Genomic DNA, 16739 nt, shown 5'->3' on the forward strand with positions numbered 1-16739 from the left:
TTGTCATGCACATAGATTGAGATTTTTTTTTTTTTAAGTGAGATTTTTAAAATGCACTTTAAAATTTTTAAAGGCATTTTTTCTTCACATACAGTGCAACTTGAAAACTTGCCTTTGGCACAGCAGGGGTGAGGGCACTGCACAGCTGAGAGAGGCAGGAGCCCAGAGCCAGCATTGCTGCCGCCGTGTTCTTGTTTTGGTGTCGCTACTTTTACACATTGTAAATCATAGCTTAGCAATGGCCAAAAGCCCCTCAAACCAAATTTACTAATTTGCTGTTGTTTTTCTGTGAGCATTGGATCTTTCAAAGCCCGTAACTCGGATAAGTCTGAGGCACTTTAAAATCTTTTTTCTCCCAACTCACCACAGTAGCAGCCAGTGTGAAATAAAATGAATTATTACCTCAGTGCAAATCTTTATGAATGCTGTGATTCTGAGAGAAGCTGTTTACATTATTTTAGTTGTATTATTTGCCCTAGCCAAAACTTAAATAGTTTTCTGCATAACTCTGAGGAAAACTAAAGATATCTAAATTAAATTAGTAGGCTAGTTTTCAGAACAGGGTTATGAAGGGAAGTGTATTTAACTGTGAAGAAAACAGGACAGAAATCTTAACGTACTCAAGAACTAATACTAACTAGGTATCAACAGAATTAGCAATACAGGTGAGAGTTGGCAGTTTTAGTCATGTTCTTTTTTGCTGTCTCCATTGGGATGGATTTCTATTTCTGCCTAGTTTGAACCTAGAACAAACAACTTTCCATATATCCCAAGAGTTTAGTATCTAGCAGCAAGAAGAGGGATACCAGCTGGAATTAGTTCTGGAGGATGAGTCATACAAAACAATAGAGGTTGGTTTTTGGTCTTTTTTTCTTTTTATATGACCAGGTAGCGGGCTTTTTGTGTAGAGGGAAAGCAGTGACAAAGCAAGGTTTGAGTGTTCTCTCCTACTGGCAAAGCTGCCAGGGACTAATTACTAATTTTTCTGTATTGAATTGCAGAGCGTATTGAGTGGGGTAGCGCTAGGCATCTCCTGCTCTCTGCTTGGGACTGGAGACGTGGTCTAAGAGCAGCCATCCAGGACGGGCTGTCAAGCACACTGGAGACCACAAGCAGTAACTAAAAATGCTTTTGACCTGTCTGAGAAATGACCACCAGGTATATCACACAACCGCAGAATCATAAACCAGTTTGAGTTGGAGGGGACCTTAACAACCATCTAGCTCCCAACCCTCTGCCATGGGCAGGGACACCTTCCACTCGCCCAGGATGCTCAGAGCCCATCCAAACTGGCCTTGAACACCGCCAGGGACGGGGCACGCACGCTTTCTCTAGGCAACCTGTTCCAGTACCACTCTACCCCACGGAAGGAAGTTCTTCCTAACAGAACCCAGAACTTCCTAGCAGACCAGAACTTCTCCCCGCCCCAGAGCCCGTCCCAGGCAGGAGGCGCTCCGCCGCGGCGGGCGCGGGGCCGGACTGCGGCTCCCAGAGCGCCGCGCGCCGCCGGAAGCGGCCGCCGCAGTGACGCCAGTTCCGGAGGGGCGCGTGGGGGCTGCGGCGCTGCTTCTCTGCTGAAGGCGGCGGCGCACGGCGGTACCGGCACCATGGTGAGCGGCGCGGCGGGGCCCGCGGCTTGGCCCAGGGCGGCCCGGCAAGGCCAGGGGTGCGGCGAGGCCGGGCGGGGCTGCGCTCCACGCGGGCGGGCGGGCGGGCGGGCGCGGGAGGCCTGCGGGCCGCGCCCTTCCTTTCCCCGCGCTGTGCCGAGGGTAGCGGGGGGAGCCCGAAGGTTCTGGAGCCGGGGCGGGGCCCACGCGCGGTGACCCCTCCACTCTGAGAGCCCCGATACGTGTGCTCGGGTATTTGATCCCTGTTCGTTTGAGGCCTGGGGTGCTTTGCAGATGTTGAATATCCTTAAAGGCTGATACTGGTTACTGCTAAGATTAATTTGCATTGATTAAAAAAAAAAAAAAAAGACGAGTTCAGCTCAGGTATCAGAACGCTGAAGCCTCAGTATGGTCAGTAAAAAGACTTGGTTGCTGCTGGTTGTGCCTGCCCCCGGGCTGTGTGGAAGGGCCGGCTGGTGGGGCAGAGCAGCAGCGCACGCCCAGCCGTGAAGGGATGTGCCGATGTGCTGTAGGGGCCTTGTGTGCACTGCAGTCTGCCAGCAGCTGCACTCGGTCCTCTAATCCCTTCACAAGACTAGGAGATTGCAAGACAGATTTTTAAGAGCCTTAACTGTTTCTTAAATATACTTATTACCGCAACGAAATGGGATATGGAAGAAATTTTATTAATTAAAACATTGTTGAAGTTGTTAGTGTCAGGGGTTTGCTTTGAAAGGACATCGTTTTATTGAAGCTAGAACAATATTCTTACATTAACTGTATTTTAGGCATCCATTTCCCTTGCTCCTGTGAACATTTTCAAGGCAGGTGCAGATGAAGAGAAGGCAGAAACAGCTCGGTTGGTAAGTTTAATTCTCTAAGAAACTGATAGTACTTGAGGTAATTAAACTTTGTCTTTTATACTACTAAAAATACTTGTACTGTATCATGATATGGAACTTCTGGCTTTTCTTGTTGCATGTCTGCAAACAGAAGGGAGGAGTGTTGTTTTTTCTGAAAATTAGAGAAACTTTTTGTTGTCAAAACCAAAGTACCTCTACTGGAGCTGAGAAGATTGGTGCTTATTGGGTGATAGTTCTTCTGGCTTTGAGACAGATTTACAGTTTCTGGGAGATTTAAGATCCAGCAGTTAAGAGACTTGCCTTAAGTTAAGCCTCCATTGAAGGAGGTGGAAGGGTTGGTTTAAATGTAGAAAGCTATGTGATAGTGTATAATTCTTGTATTACGCTAGAAATAAATTGTTCCCTGAGGTATATTTATTTTCATTTCAGTCATCCTTTGTCGGTGCCATTGCCATTGGTGACCTGGTCAAGAGCACCCTGGGGCCTAAAGGCATGGTAAGACAGCTGCAGGCTCTCAGCAGTCATACCTGTTAATTCAGCCTTAATAGTTACAGTGTGTCTTCAAGCAGTATTCTAAATCTCCCATCTTGTAGGACAAGATTCTTTTAAGTACCGGGAGAGACAGCTCTGTGACAGTTACCAATGATGGTGCAACCATCCTGAAAGCTATTGGAGTTGACAATCCAGCTGCCAAGGTCTTGGTTGGTGAGTTCTTAAAGGCTCGATATTTCTTAATTTGTAACTCTATTACAGAGCTTTTATTTGTTCTTAGAAAAGTGTTCTTGGAATACTGTAAAAAATCGAAGGGAGGGGGAGCAGAAATCTTGAAGTAAGAAGGGGCACAGGGTATTGCAAGACTTGTGGCATTCTGCAAAAGTAAAATTGTGGTGTATGCTGCCTTCAAAACTGTTTTTTTCTTTTCCCTGAACCCTGCTTTGTCACAGGGTTCAGAAGGGACAAAAAGCAGCTGTGTGCCCCTCTTTTTGCAGTGGGAGAATTCGGAACAGAAATCTGTGCAGCAACAGAAGTTCTCTGTTTTTCCCAGAGTTAAATCTCTGTCACTCAGGGAGCACTGTACTTTTGTATAGAGTTTACCATTGTGAACAACTGTTTTACTGTGCCAGTGGTCCACTATTGGTGACAAGCAGGAGCCTGAGCTATTGAGTGTCAGGTTTACTAATGATTTTGTTTTCTGTGTCCCAGTTTCTCAGTAGTTCATGCAGCAGACCTGGTTATTATAGGCTCTGATCCTGTATCTATACCTTGGAGCTTCTATCCAGCTGTACTTCCTTTTGATCAACATCTTTAGGATGGGGAAGAGAGGGGAGCATCTTGACCATCACCAGGCTGCAACTGGTGTCCAGGTTGCAAGTAAAGAGCAGGAATTTGAAGGATGCTGAATTTCATTTGCATCTCTTGTTTTTCTGGGGGTTTTTTTTAAGAGTTCCCTCTTTACACAAAGAGTAAGATCTGTTTTACTTGTCCAAATTAATGCATGAGAAAAATAGCGTTAATCCTGTGTTTTCCTTCTTCAGATATGTCGAAGGTTCAAGATGATGAAGTTGGCGATGGGACTACATCTGTCACAGTGTTGGCAGCTGAATTACTGAGGGTGATGTGTTACGTTTTTTCAGATGTTTGTCAATGTTCTTCTGTGATACCACCAGTAGGAGGTGTGTTATCCTATGTTTGTGAAAAGACTCCCAAAGCATAGGAAGGAATAGCTTGCTCTGTTGCTGTTGAACTTGATAGGGGAAAAAAAAAACAACCTTTAGGTAGTGCATCGTGATCATCTTTCGGGTATTATTTTAGACTATTATTTATTATAAACTCTCAAGTATTTAAGTTGACTCTTAAAGCTCACTTCCTGGCTATTGCACTGAGCAGCGTGCAGTACTGCTTAGTTGTGAGGCTCAGTCCATTTCCATAGAAAAAAAAATCCTTCTAAATTCTGTTCTTTACTTGAGACCTGAATTCATACTCTTCCTTTAAACTCTGTATGGATTTTATGCTTATGGAAAAATGTACACTCTCAAACTCTAAACCTGAAATTACTATGAAAGAGATTTGAGAAATGAGTAATTCTTCCTCGCAGAGCTGTGTCAGAAAGTCTGATCATCTCAGGTCCAGGAACTGGGATCAAGAGCATCTTAAGGAATGATCTATCAGTTTGCCAAGTTCCTCAGAAAACAATGAAGAAGGCTTTTTTCAACTACACTTTAAGTTGCATCCGTAAATGAACCCGTCTTTTCTAGTTAGTGTAACTGTACTTTTTTTTGGGGGGGGGAATAATTACTGATTTCATTTAAATAGGAGGCAGAATTACTGATTGCGAGGAAGATTCATCCTCAGACCATCATTGCAGGCTGGAGAGCAGCCACAAAGGCTTCAAGAGAGGCACTTTTGAAAGCAGCTGTGGATCATGGGTTAGTAATGTCCATTTGCTGTAACTCTTCATAAAAAACCACTCAAGATCAAAACATCAATGCAAATTACTGTCCATTGGTAAATTCTTCACTCTTATTAAAGCAGTGTGAAGGCTGAGTTCATGAATTGTAGCAGTTGAGGAAAAAATACTGTTTTTTTTCAAATGAGTTATAGAAGCTTTATGATATTCAGAATTACTTATGTGCAGAAATGAAATACAAGCTGTAATTTGTGCCCTGGAACAAAGATCTGAGCTGTTATTTCAGACTTTGTCCTCACATTTAAAATACAACGATTTCCCATGCCCAACACTTTGTGAGCGCAAACTTTCTAAAGCTGAATGCAAAAATTCTCCTAACAAAACTTGTATTTGAAATAGAAGGTTGTATTCTGGGACAGTGGAGGGATTCTGTGCAGCATTCTTCAAAAGAGAATATGGTACATAGAGATAGAGGCTGAAATAAGTGGGCAAAGACTTGTGGTAGCTTGTGGTCATTAAGGCTTTCAGACTTTCCATTTTAATTGAACTGTCTTTATTTTAGTAACGATGAAGTGAAGTTCCGTGAAGACTTGATGAATATTGCAGGAACAACTCTTTCCTCAAAATTACTTACTCATCATAAGGATCACTTTGTCAAGCTAGCTGTAGAAGCTGTTCTTAGGTTGAAAGGTTCTGGTAATTTGGAGGCTATCCATGTCATTAAGAAACTTGGTGGAAGTTTGGCTGATTCCTACTTAGATGAAGGTAAGTCTTTGCGTGTTGACTGTGTATGCATTTGAGAAATAAAGCTGCTAAAGGTTACACATCTATGTAAATTTGTTATAGGAAACACTGTTATGTTATTATTAAATTGAATACTAAAGATGGGGGATTTTGTAATAACTAGTAATTGTTCTCCTTTTTTAATCTGAAGTTTTACAAGACCTTTCTGTTAATACAGGCTTTTTACTTGACAAGAAGATTGGTGTAAATCAGCCAAAAAGAATTGAAAACGCGAAGATTCTTATTGCAAATACTGGTATGGATACAGACAAGATTAAGGTATGTAACGGAACTGCTGTTGAGAAAGTGTGTTTTGTAAATGGAATTCTGAGACTGATCTCTCTTTTCTTTGATTTAGATTTTTGGCTCTCGTGTTAGAGTGGACTCCACAGCAAAAGTGGCAGAAATAGAACAGGCAGAAAAAGAAAAAATGAAGGAGAAAGTGGATCGTATTCTTAAACATGGAATAAATTGCTTTATTAACAGGTATGTATTTCTTGGGAAAAGGGGAGAGAGTTACAGTTACTTCCCGTGTTGTTCCAGTTCACTCTGCTAGAATAGGCAGTTAAGTGCCCAGCAGACGCTTAGGATCAAAGGACTTAGACCTTAAAGCGTATGCCTGTGCTTAGTGTGATAGTTTTTCTTCAGAGAAAGGGTATTTCAAAAAGCATCATAGTTGGATTTTTTTTCCTTAGCTTTGCATGTTTTCCTTTTTTTTTTCCCTTTGCATGTTTTCCTTTTCCACGTTTTTTTTGCATTTGCTTCTGTGTTGTGTAACATTCCGTGTGTGGTGGTGCCTCATACAGTGACTGCTTTAGTAGCTTTCAGAAATCTGTCCTGTGTCCCTGCTACTGAGAATCTGGTGGGTTTTGTTACTGTGTTATTTTCAAAGATTTGTTCTGTGTGTAATGGTGAGATGTGTTTGAATTTTAGGCAGCTGATCTACAACTACCCTGAACATCTCTTCGGAGCTGCTGGTGTCATGGCTATTGAACATGCAGACTTTGCTGGTGTAGAACGTCTGGCTCTTGTCACAGGTGCGTAGAGTATCTTGTTGTATGAAACTTGGAGGGGCACATTATTTGTTTGCTCATTAGCAAACATTAAACTTACTTAAACATACTTCTTTTTCTCCAGCATTTGTGAATAAAGGATCATAATGCAAAACACAGGATATAATTTAGCAAGTTAGTGCCAGTTTCTCATTTTCTTTCATATTTTAAAAATATTTTCAGTTAAGTTCCTGCCTGATAAGATTTTGAAATGTTTGTTTTCTAAGGAAAAGATAAAACTTAGCAACGGAAAGAGTAATTCCAGAAGTTAATACTAACAGTTCTTGATTCTGTGATAATAACTTTTGGTTCTAAATGGCTGTTGTTTGACTGTAACGATAGAAAAGACTGAATAGTCATCCTTTGTTAAAAATGTGGACCTGAGTTGTTCAAATGACATGAACAACCTGGATATTTTGAGTAATGTCAGCGTAAATGTGATTCTAGTAACTAAAGAAAATGAAGCCTCTGGAATGCTACAGATAATTCTCATTGCTGAAGTTAGATATAGCTAACTGGGACATCATAGTTGATTTTGAAAGTGATCGGGAGGATGAATTTGCTCTGCAGGAGAAAGCCTTGTTTATCTTAGCAAAACTGAAGTAGCAATTGTGTATAACTGTCAGTAGGCACACTGACAGAGGCAAATGCTTGATTGAGAGGAACATTACTTACACTCTGGAAGAAATTCAAAGCAAATTTTCTATGCAGAGCAAATGGACCTTATCAGACCACACTGGCTTGAATAGTTTAGCTGAAAAAAGGACAAGTTTTTAATATACACAAACTCTCTGCTCTAAGTCTTGCTTTACCTTGTAGTGCTACAACTTCACAGTGCTGCAGACGACTGTGGGATAACTGAGCATGCATTGAGAATGCATACATGTAAAGAGCTTTCTAATAGGCAGAGGAAAGAACACGAACTAGAACAATGTCATGTTCAAAGCCATTTTGGTCTTTGTAACACTTGTTTTGTTTATGATGTGGCAGTTTACAGATCATGCACAGTATTGCAGCTACAGCATGGAATGAGACTTCCAAAGCAGGACAGTGGTGGTTGCTGGTTCTCAGCCATCATCAGGCAGGCAAAATGAATACTGTCACAAGCTCAAGTTTTAAAGCATAAGAGACTTAATTTAGTGTTTTGTAAATACTTAATCAGTAAATACTGTGAAAATTTGAAACATACTGACATTTTGATGTTAGCAAAGATGAATGTTTATTCTGTTATCAGACACAACTCACAAGCATTTTGGTCCTTCTGATGTGAAGCAAAACACTGGTGTTTCAAGGATTTATCAGCATTGGTTAAAGGTTTCTAGTGCCATATGCTGACATGAGAAAGTCTTAGCTTATCAGTATTGTTAGTTTAAATTTATTTCGGGGCAATTACGAAGATTTTTTTTCACACACAACCCCCCCCTTTGGTTAGACCTTGGCTGAAAGGATGCTTTCAGTGTGAGTTCTGATTTCTTTATGATCTTACACGTGTAGGTGGTGAAATTGCATCAACCTTTGATCACCCTGAGCTAGTAAAACTAGGAAGCTGCAAGCTTATTGAAGAAGTCATGATTGGAGAAGATAAACTCATTCATTTCTCTGGAGTAGCAATGGGTAAGTGTTGTATCACTAATGGTGTATTGTAACATTTGTGTTAACCCTCTGCTAATTCTGTTCAGTTTCCAGCAAGGCATAGGAATTCTGTAATGATTTATGTAACTTTTTATTAAAGCCTTGCTTTTCAGTAAAAATCCTGCATGGTTTCATGGTTGAAACTCTGGATGTTTCATGTTATATAAATGAACATGCAATTATTTTTATGGATGGGAGCCAAGGTTTCTTCTTTGGGAAATTCAGTTGATGAGAAAAGTAGCAATATGTCGTACTTAAAGAGCTTGAGAGCTTGTTCTAGTAAATACCAGTCTCTAATTTTTCAATGAGTTTTGAGGCAATATTAGTTTTCTGTTAAATAAGGTGGTGTGGAACCAAAGCAGTAGCACTGTGTACATGATTTCATTCTATCTTTGAAATGTTATCATCCTTTCTTTTGTTCCCAAAATTAAGTAATACAAAACTTGACTGCAGTGGTAGCAAAACCATTGTAAATGCTTTGTGATAGCCCATTCTTGTGTCCTGGTTTCTCTTTTTAATCTTTTTACATTTGTGCTTTCTAGGTGAAGCTTGCACCATAGTTCTGCGTGGAGCCACCCAGCAGATCCTGGATGAAGCAGAGAGGTCTTTGCATGATGCTCTCTGTGTCCTGGCCCAGACAGTGAAGGACACAAGAACTGTGTATGGTGGAGGTGAATATCAGATTCTTTGTAGACGTCACGCATTTCGTATTGCTGAACGTCAGATATGTAACATCTGTGTGTCTTCAATGAACAGGTTGTTCAGAGATGCTGATGGCTAATGCTGTTGCAGAACTTGCTGTCAGGACACCTGGCAAAGAGTCTGTTGCAATGGAGTCCTTTGCTAAGGCTTTACGGATGGTATGTTTACTGACTCAGATTGCTGGATTAAGAGAGAAAGTTTCATGAAGTTTACTAACTTGTGACATCAGATATTTGCTTCACTTTAAAAATTTTGGTTGTCCAAAGTAAAAAAGTGAAGTTTAGCAGCACATCTCGGATAAACAAAGGGGGAAATTGGTTTTTTGTCTTAGGAAAAACGTATTGGTGTTTTAGTAATTCTGCATATTACAGAACTGTGAATGTTGATGTGCTAGCCCTCCTCTAATTGGTTTTTGCTCATCTTACCTGCTAGTTGAGAATGCTGCAGAAATAGTACATAAAAATCTCATCTTATGTGGTTGACAACTGATTTAGAAAAGAGCAACCCTTCTGTTCCATTGGTGCTCTAGTGCTGTGTGGGTGTATTCATACTCTGGTACTATCTACAAGTTTCTAGTCTTGTATTGGAGATTGCATCTTAGTAGGAAGTGTGCATCTTAGTGTCACAAGAAACATTAATAGAGTTGTGCTAACAGGGTGTCCATTTGAGAAAAAATTGACTTTCTGCAATTTAAATTAGGGAAAACCTTTCTCCCAAGAAAACGTAATTCAAGAGCATAGTAACACTTGGCATTACCTCTGCAGTCAGCACGTGCAAGTTTGCACTGCTGTCACGGAAACATTGAACAGAATGGTCGGGTAGTTAATGCTTATCAGCAGGCTTGTGCTTTTTAAATGAAAACATTTCTCTAGTTGTAGTCTGAAATGATAGAAGATTCTTTTTTTTTTTTTTTTCTGTCCATGTAAAATGGACTGACAGATCTTCTAACATGCTTCTGTCCTCTTAGGTACTTTCTTACAACAGGGTCTTGAAATTCTTAGAAAGGTAGTTTGGGTTTTTTACTTTTTCCTTATCACAGTAACAGATCATCTGCCATGTTTCTGAAGCTAGAATTCTTGAAATTCAGTTGTAAACTAATAATATCAAGGTACCTTTCATGTTTATTAACAATCAGTCCCTGTGTTAATTAAAAACAACCTGTGTTTATCCCCTTAGATCCCAACAATAATAGCTGATAATGCTGGCTATGACAGTGCTGATTTGGTTGCTCAGCTTAGAGCTGCTCATAGTGAAGGGAAGACTACTTACGGACTGGGTAAGGGGATCAGTTTTACTTCTGTGTTTGAATTGCTGTTTGGCAGGTTCATTAGGCTCATTAAAGTTGTTCATGTATGTCACGTATATTGTCTGTCACATATATTCAGCAGGGAGAGCCGAGTATGTTGATTTCTTTGCTTTGCACAGAACTTGGGTGTACAGCACAGCATTTCTTTTCTGTTCTACCAGGCTTTTGACAGTAGAGTGAAAACCTTTGTTTCTGAAGTGGATGGTTTCCACCTCTAAAAACCACTTTGTTTACACCGAGTCTAGTTATAGAAAGCTTAAAAAGAAAAACATTGTTTTAAAACTGCAACCAGATAAAAACCTAGAAGAACCAAACATCCTTCCCTTTTCCCCTTCCCCCCCACCCCCCCCAAAAAAACCCCCAACTGAACAACAACCACAAAGTTGTGGAAGAACACTGAAATTAAAATACCGGAGGACATTGTGCCAAGAGTTCTGTTGGGATCTTGTCTCCTCATCACAGTGTATAAAGTTCTTTTCATTAATTGTTTGTAATTGCAACATTAGGCTGAAATCAGGAGTCTTGAGGTAGAAGACTTTATTTAAAATTTCCCTAACTATCAGCATAGTTCATTTGAGCAGGTAAGTTACTCTGCTCTCAGCTTCTTGTAATTTCCCTAAAAAAAATGCCGAGTTAAAAAAACAAAACCAAAAAACCACCTCTTAATATTTTTCTTTTTCCAGATATGAAAGAGGGTATCATTGGGGACATGTCACTTTTGGGAGTAACAGAAAGTTTCCAGGTCAAGAGACAAGTTCTGCTGAGCGCAGCTGAAGCAGCAGAAATGATACTTCGTGTAGATGACATCATTAAAGCAGCACCAAGGTATGATCAGAGTATCTGCATGGTCAGGTGCAGTGGTGTAGAGTGAACCTCCTTCTGTGGAAGAGTAAGGGTGCAGAAAAGTCTTGTTCTAAAAATGCTTGAAAGGGAACATGTGACATGCTGATGTTCATATTAGATGATTGTATTCCATTAGCAGTATCATCAGGCCTTTAGAGCCATCAGCAAACTTAAATTGTTGTGCCTGAGTAATGCCTAGTTAATCTTAGGTCACCACTGAACATCTGAACACGTGGCTGACCAAGGTGTAAGGGATCCTGCTTGCTTTCTTCTGGCAAGAAATGTAGTGAAATGTCCAGCTGCTTCTGAGATAAAATCTGCAGCTGACACAGGAATATGTTTGTTAAAAGGTTTTAGAAGAATTACTGCTGATAGGCAGGTTATCCCCTGGGTGCCTGCTACCAGGTCGCTTTCACTGCTTTTTGAATCAAAAAGGTATTTTTTTTAGCATGGTCATGGGTGGTGTGTTAGCTTTGAGGTGGTACTGTTCTTTGTGTTGTGAGATAAAGCTGTCACTGAACCCAAAATACTAACTAAAAATTAAAAATACGGGTGGGAGGAGGGGCTGGTGGACATCAGTGTGGTGGGGATTTTCTGACTTTTCTTTTTCTCCCCAGAAAACGTGTACCAGATCATCGCCCTTGTTAAGTTTTCTTCAGTACTTGAGGATGTGTGGACCAGATCTCACCTAGTAATTTTTTTTAAGGTTTATAGTTTTTGTGAGGTTATGGAACAGAAGCTTGAGACAAACAGATCTCCATCAATGACACTGTCTTGAGTTGGTTTTTACTTACTGGAGTTTGTATGTGTTGTGGGGAAGAATTCTCTCAGAGGTGTATAAACCAGGGGTTTTACACAACCCTATCCCTTCTGTTCCATCCTGGTTCCACTTAAAATACACAGAAATAAAAATAAATAAAAATAATTCAGATTCCCCAAAGTTGTATTTATTTCTGTAGAAGCAGGAAGGGCAGATCCATTAGGACAGCTGTGGTGTGCATCCTTGGACCTCGGCTGCTTCAGGGTGTGACTGAGCCCCCATGGCTCGCTGGTTCATGTTGATCTTGCTGTAGTTGTATAAGTGGCTTACTCCAGTCCTGGCTGCATAGGTTTTGAAGCCTAGAAATAGGCTTTGAAGTTACATGGTATCTTTTTCTAGTGATACTGGAGTATTACTTTTTTTGGTTTTTTATGATGGAAGTGAGAGAGTAGAAGAGGAACCTCAGTCAATGCCCAGATGTACAACTAAGTGATCTTACAGCTTTTTATAGCACAAGTTTTACATTCTGCTGAGGGTAGTTGAGAGGAACATGCAGTCTGGGAGAGGGCATCATTCTGGACCAAACAGTCGGAGTGTTGATGTATAAAGTACTGGACTGACTTTACAAACACAATTGAGGACACTTGGCGGAAAATGTGCCAGGCTCCATAACATTCACTTCCTGCCCTCTCTACCCCACCCCTTTCATGTCTGTTGTATCCTGTCTTTATATTCACTCTCCTATTCTAGTAGTTGCTGCAAAGGCAATGTGTTTTGTGACTGCACTCGTTTCTTTGTGCCTAAGTTGGAGGGAAGCCTGTGATGCCTGCAGCAGTCTGCATGCAGATCTGTGATGACTGTAAGCACAGACAAGCAGGGACAGAATAGTGCCTGCTGGGCCTTGTGACCTTTCTGGCCCTTGCAAGTCAAGCACAGCACTGGGGAAACACCAGGGCAAGTCTGCCAAAGCGAAAGGATTAGGCTGCAATACGAAGTGCAAAGCGCAAAGATTTTTCTCTCTTAGATTTCTTAAAATGAAGGGAATCTGCTTACAGAGTCCTCCCCTTAACTCTTGACAGAGACTCTTCAGCTCTGCAGAAGTGACAGTACTGTGTGAAGAGGGCTGAGTGAAACACAAACCATTGATAAACCAGTGAAAACACACTCATCCCCATCCCCTCAGATAAATACAGGACCAGCTCAGTTCTGTGAGATGGAAAACGTTGACCTTGGATATTAAAAAGGCACCCCTAACTCATGTCCTGCTTTCCTTTTTGTAGGAAAAAAATTGTTGGAACAAGACTAGATAAAGAATTTGCTGTTAATTCCAAAGAAGGATTTTTTAACTTGGTAAGATGCTAGTATAGTTTTATTTAATTTGACTAGTAGCACACTATGTGGATGCCAACCAGATGCAAATTTGCACTTCATTTAACAAGACAACAAGTGCGAGCAGAGTCTATATATTTCCAGATAATTTTTCAAGCATGTAGATGACATTAAGCAGTCACGAACTGGCATGGAATCAAACCTTTTCTGGGAAGTCAACTGCCACTTCTGCAGGCTGCACTGGTGAGACAGTTCTACTCGAAGAGTGTGCCACCAAGGGCTCTCCACCCTTATTAAAAAAGCTGTCACCTAATAAATCCATGCTATGGAGCCTAAAGTTTAAAATGTCACTTTAAACCAGATTTCTGTTATTCAAAGCAAAACTTAAAAATGTGCATTTGAAGGGGATCTGAACTGGTCCAGCTTGGAAGCTTGAGAAATACCCAGCTGAAATCAGCTAAGTTTGCCTCATCAAATTATGTGACAGCTCACAGCCCTGGAATTTATTCATGCAAGTTTACCTTTGCAGCTCTTGTGCTTTTCCTTTTTAGTCAGGCTCTGATTTTCTTCTTTGCTTCTGCATGAAAACTTATCCTGTACAGCTGCCCTTAGAGGCAGTGGTGTCACAGTAACAAAATCCAGCAGCAAAGCCTAGAGCTTTCCTCACCGTTATTTGAATGCTGCTTGGCAGTAACAAAACAATTGTCACAAATTTTGCTGTTTCCTTGATAGTGCAGCTGGTACTCTGCTACCACTTCCCACTCAGCAGACAGGGAAACCTTGAAGGTGTTGCTGCGTTTCCGATGCGTAATTTGACAGCAATGGTGTGGGTTGCTTTAGAGCTGTGGGTCTCAGTGATCGCCTTGAACAGTGGCTTCCAACTGAGCTGGAACACCTCAGCAAGGTGGAAGGGAGAAGAGTGAGCCCACAGGTGAGGAGCAGCAAGTCCATATGTGCTCCATGCAATCCACCCATGGCAAACATATGAACTGAGTTTTCATCTCTGTTGTCAGCTGTGCGTGGTCCCAGCATGGGAGGAGCGGGAGAGGGAAGAAGTCTGTTTGAGGAAGAGTGCTGGGTGCTGCACAAAGATGGGTGTCTGCAAGAATTTTGCTGTCACATCATCTCCAGGCTGGTGCACATAGTCCTGATGATTGCCAGGCCGTGTGGTGCTCCTGGACACCAGCAAGCAAGGGAGAGGTAGAGGCTGGGCAGTGGTGGGAGTGCGCTGCCACCTTGGCCAAAAGGGGCAGTTGAGTCAGCAGGGCTCGGCTTCTGGCTCGGTCTTGGCAGCAGGCAGCAATGGCTTCTCGTCGAGAGTGATTTCTATCACCGCCCCTGATCGCTTGCGGGGCTCGGGGGTCTCCTCCGACCATCTGCCCACCCTGCGCACCCCTCTGGCCACTTTGGGTGCGTTCCTGCAGGGGTTGTGGTCGTAGATCACCAGCTTCAGGCCGGGGAGGTGAGCAAGGCTGGGGAAGAACTGGATGGAATTGCGATCCACGTCGATCACCTCCAGGAAGGGCATGTCCAGGAGCACGGGAGGGAACTCGGACAGCAGGTTCCCTGACAGCCAGATGGTGCGCAGCTCCTGCAGGCACTGCAGCTGGGGAGGGAGGGTGCGCAGTGCGTTGGAGCCAGCATGCAGCGTCTTGAGCAGGCTGAGCTCGCACACCACTTCGGGCAGGTACTGCAGGCAGTTGGACTCGATCCAGAGGGTCTTGAGGTTCTGCAGGAGTCGGAGCTCGAGGGGCAGGCTGCAGAGCTTGTTGTTGCCCAGGTAGAGGATGCACAGCTGCTTCAGTGTGCACACAACTAGGGGCAGTGCTTTGAAGTTGTTGAAGTCTAGTGCCAAGATCTGCAGGTTTTGCAGCTGCTCCAGCTCAGGGGGCAGATGGTTCAGGTTGTTGTCGCTCAGGTACAGCTTAACCAGTTCCCTAAAAGAGCAAATGTGCAAAGGCAGTCGCCTCATCTGCCTGCCACTCAGATCGACCATTTTATCCACTGGCATCTCTTCTAGGTCTTCTAGTAGGTACTTCTGGCACTTGTTAGAGGGCACAAAAGCAAGTATGGCTTTCAGACTGTTGCCCATCTCGGGATTTTGTTTTGGAATGGCTGCGACTGCGAGGGACAGGAGCCTGCCTTGGTCTTCTGCTGCACACTGGCCTGTTGGTAACTCGTTCTTCCCAATATAAGGCTCTGTTTACATGGCACCAGCCATTAATCTCAAGGGCTCTGAAATGTTTCTGATAACTGAATGAGTGTTTGGTGACAGAGATTACAGACAGGGCGACTCAGGGCCCAGGTCTCCCTCTCTCACCCACACTCCCACTTGCTCACCCCCCCCGAAAACATTCCTTCTTGCACACTGTAAATGTTCTCTCATTTTACCCCAAACAAAATAAGGCTCACACCAACGCCCCAGCCCCTCACTTCTTGCAGCTGTGCTGTCTGTGTAGCCAATGCAGGCAGCAAGGATGGGCTTGGGAAAGTAGACGCCACAGCAGACCAAAGTTTTAAGCTCAGATGTTTAACTTTCATGGAACTTGGAGCAGAAATGTCAGATGTAATCAAATTGTGGTTTAAAATACCTGTCAAGACTTGACTGACTTTCAAGATGAGTGGCACTTTCAGGGATGTATTTTGAAAGGTGCCAAATACTTGGATTTCAGAGTGTAACTTGCCACCCAGTACTTATCTTAAAGCTTTAACACAAATCCTTGGCAAACTGCTATCTTGAGCGGTTCTACCGTTTACGTTCCTAATTTAATTGTATTTGTTATAGCCCCTGGCCCTTTTGACTGTGTAGGGCCTTTTTCATTATGTTTTACTTCTTGTCTGTAGGGCCTTTTTCATTACATTATGTTTTACTTCTTGTCTGAATCCCAGTGTAATGTGCTATCACAAATTGCCAAGGTTGTTCTCCATCCGCTTTCCAACTGTGCTACTGCAGTTCCCATGTCTGTATCAAAACCTGTCAAGAAACCCCCATGGATTTAATTCCATCAAGGTTCTCACTTGTTATGAGTGGAGTAAGTCCGATCTTGAAAAGTTATGGCGATTTAGATGTGACAGTGTGAACTGTTCTCCTCTCATCAAGACCCATTTTGCTAGTCAGTTTCAACTTCTAGTAGCATTCCCATGTAAAGGAACCTCTGCATAGTTTGACATGTTGAGCTGCTACTATTTCAAGCTTTCCTGGGGACTCACGTGTGTCCCCACCCAGGGCAGGGGGTTTGGAACTACACGATCTTTAAGGTTCCTTCCAACCCAACCCAATCTGTGATTGTCCTGCCTGTGTGTTGGCCATGGCTCTACCGTAAAATTTGATTGTGAAAGCTGGCGGAATGTTTTAAGGTAAAATAGCCTTTTCAGCACCTGGCCCTTTGCTTTGGTATCTACAGTTCATTGCTGTCATTTTCCACACTTCCTGTAATTTAGGGAGAATACTTTAT

The 16739-nt window shown here is 42.4% G+C and overlaps 2 protein-coding genes across 2 annotated transcripts; one reads left to right on the forward strand and one right to left on the reverse strand.

Moving 5' to 3' along the window:
- The first annotated feature begins 1517 nt into the window (after positions 1-1517).
- On the forward strand, positions 1518-12129 carry CCT2 (chaperonin containing TCP1 subunit 2). Its single transcript, XM_066183233.1, has 16 exons — positions 1518-1610; positions 2396-2470; positions 2900-2965; positions 3064-3175; positions 4006-4082; positions 4784-4896; positions 5440-5642; positions 5839-5939; positions 6019-6146; positions 6594-6697; positions 8207-8326; positions 8887-9015; positions 9101-9204; positions 10223-10322; positions 11036-11177; positions 11813-12129. The coding sequence occupies exons 1-16, from the start codon at positions 1608-1610 to the stop codon at positions 11841-11843; spliced, it is 1608 nt and encodes a 535-aa protein (XP_066039330.1). The 5' UTR covers positions 1518-1607; the 3' UTR covers positions 11844-12129.
- Positions 12126-15410, reverse strand: LRRC10 (leucine rich repeat containing 10). The gene has a single exon (XM_066183234.1). The coding sequence runs from the start codon at positions 15374-15376 to the stop codon at positions 14543-14545; it is 834 nt and encodes a 277-aa protein (XP_066039331.1). The 5' UTR covers positions 15377-15410; the 3' UTR covers positions 12126-14542.
- Between the last annotated feature and the right edge of the window lie 1329 nt (positions 15411-16739).

Source organism: Chamaea fasciata, unplaced genomic scaffold (assembly GCF_029207755.1).
Source record: "Chamaea fasciata isolate MVZ Bird 193981 ecotype frontalis unplaced genomic scaffold, bChaFas1.0.hap1 SCAF_5, whole genome shotgun sequence".
Classification (NCBI taxonomy): domain Eukaryota; kingdom Metazoa; phylum Chordata; class Aves; order Passeriformes; family Sylviidae; genus Chamaea; species Chamaea fasciata.

Coding starts and splice junctions, on each gene's coding strand:
- CCT2 (XM_066183233.1), top strand. Junction 2,966..3,063: donor CCCTGGGGCCTAAAGGCATG/GTAAGACAGCTG, acceptor CCCATCTTGTAG/GACAAGATTCTTTTAAGTAC. Junction 6,147..6,593: donor ATAAATTGCTTTATTAACAG/GTATGTATTTCT, acceptor TTTGAATTTTAG/GCAGCTGATCTACAACTACC.
- LRRC10 (XM_066183234.1), bottom strand. CDS start 15,376: ATGGGCAACAGTCTGAAAGCCATACTTGCTTTTGTGCCCTCTAACAAG.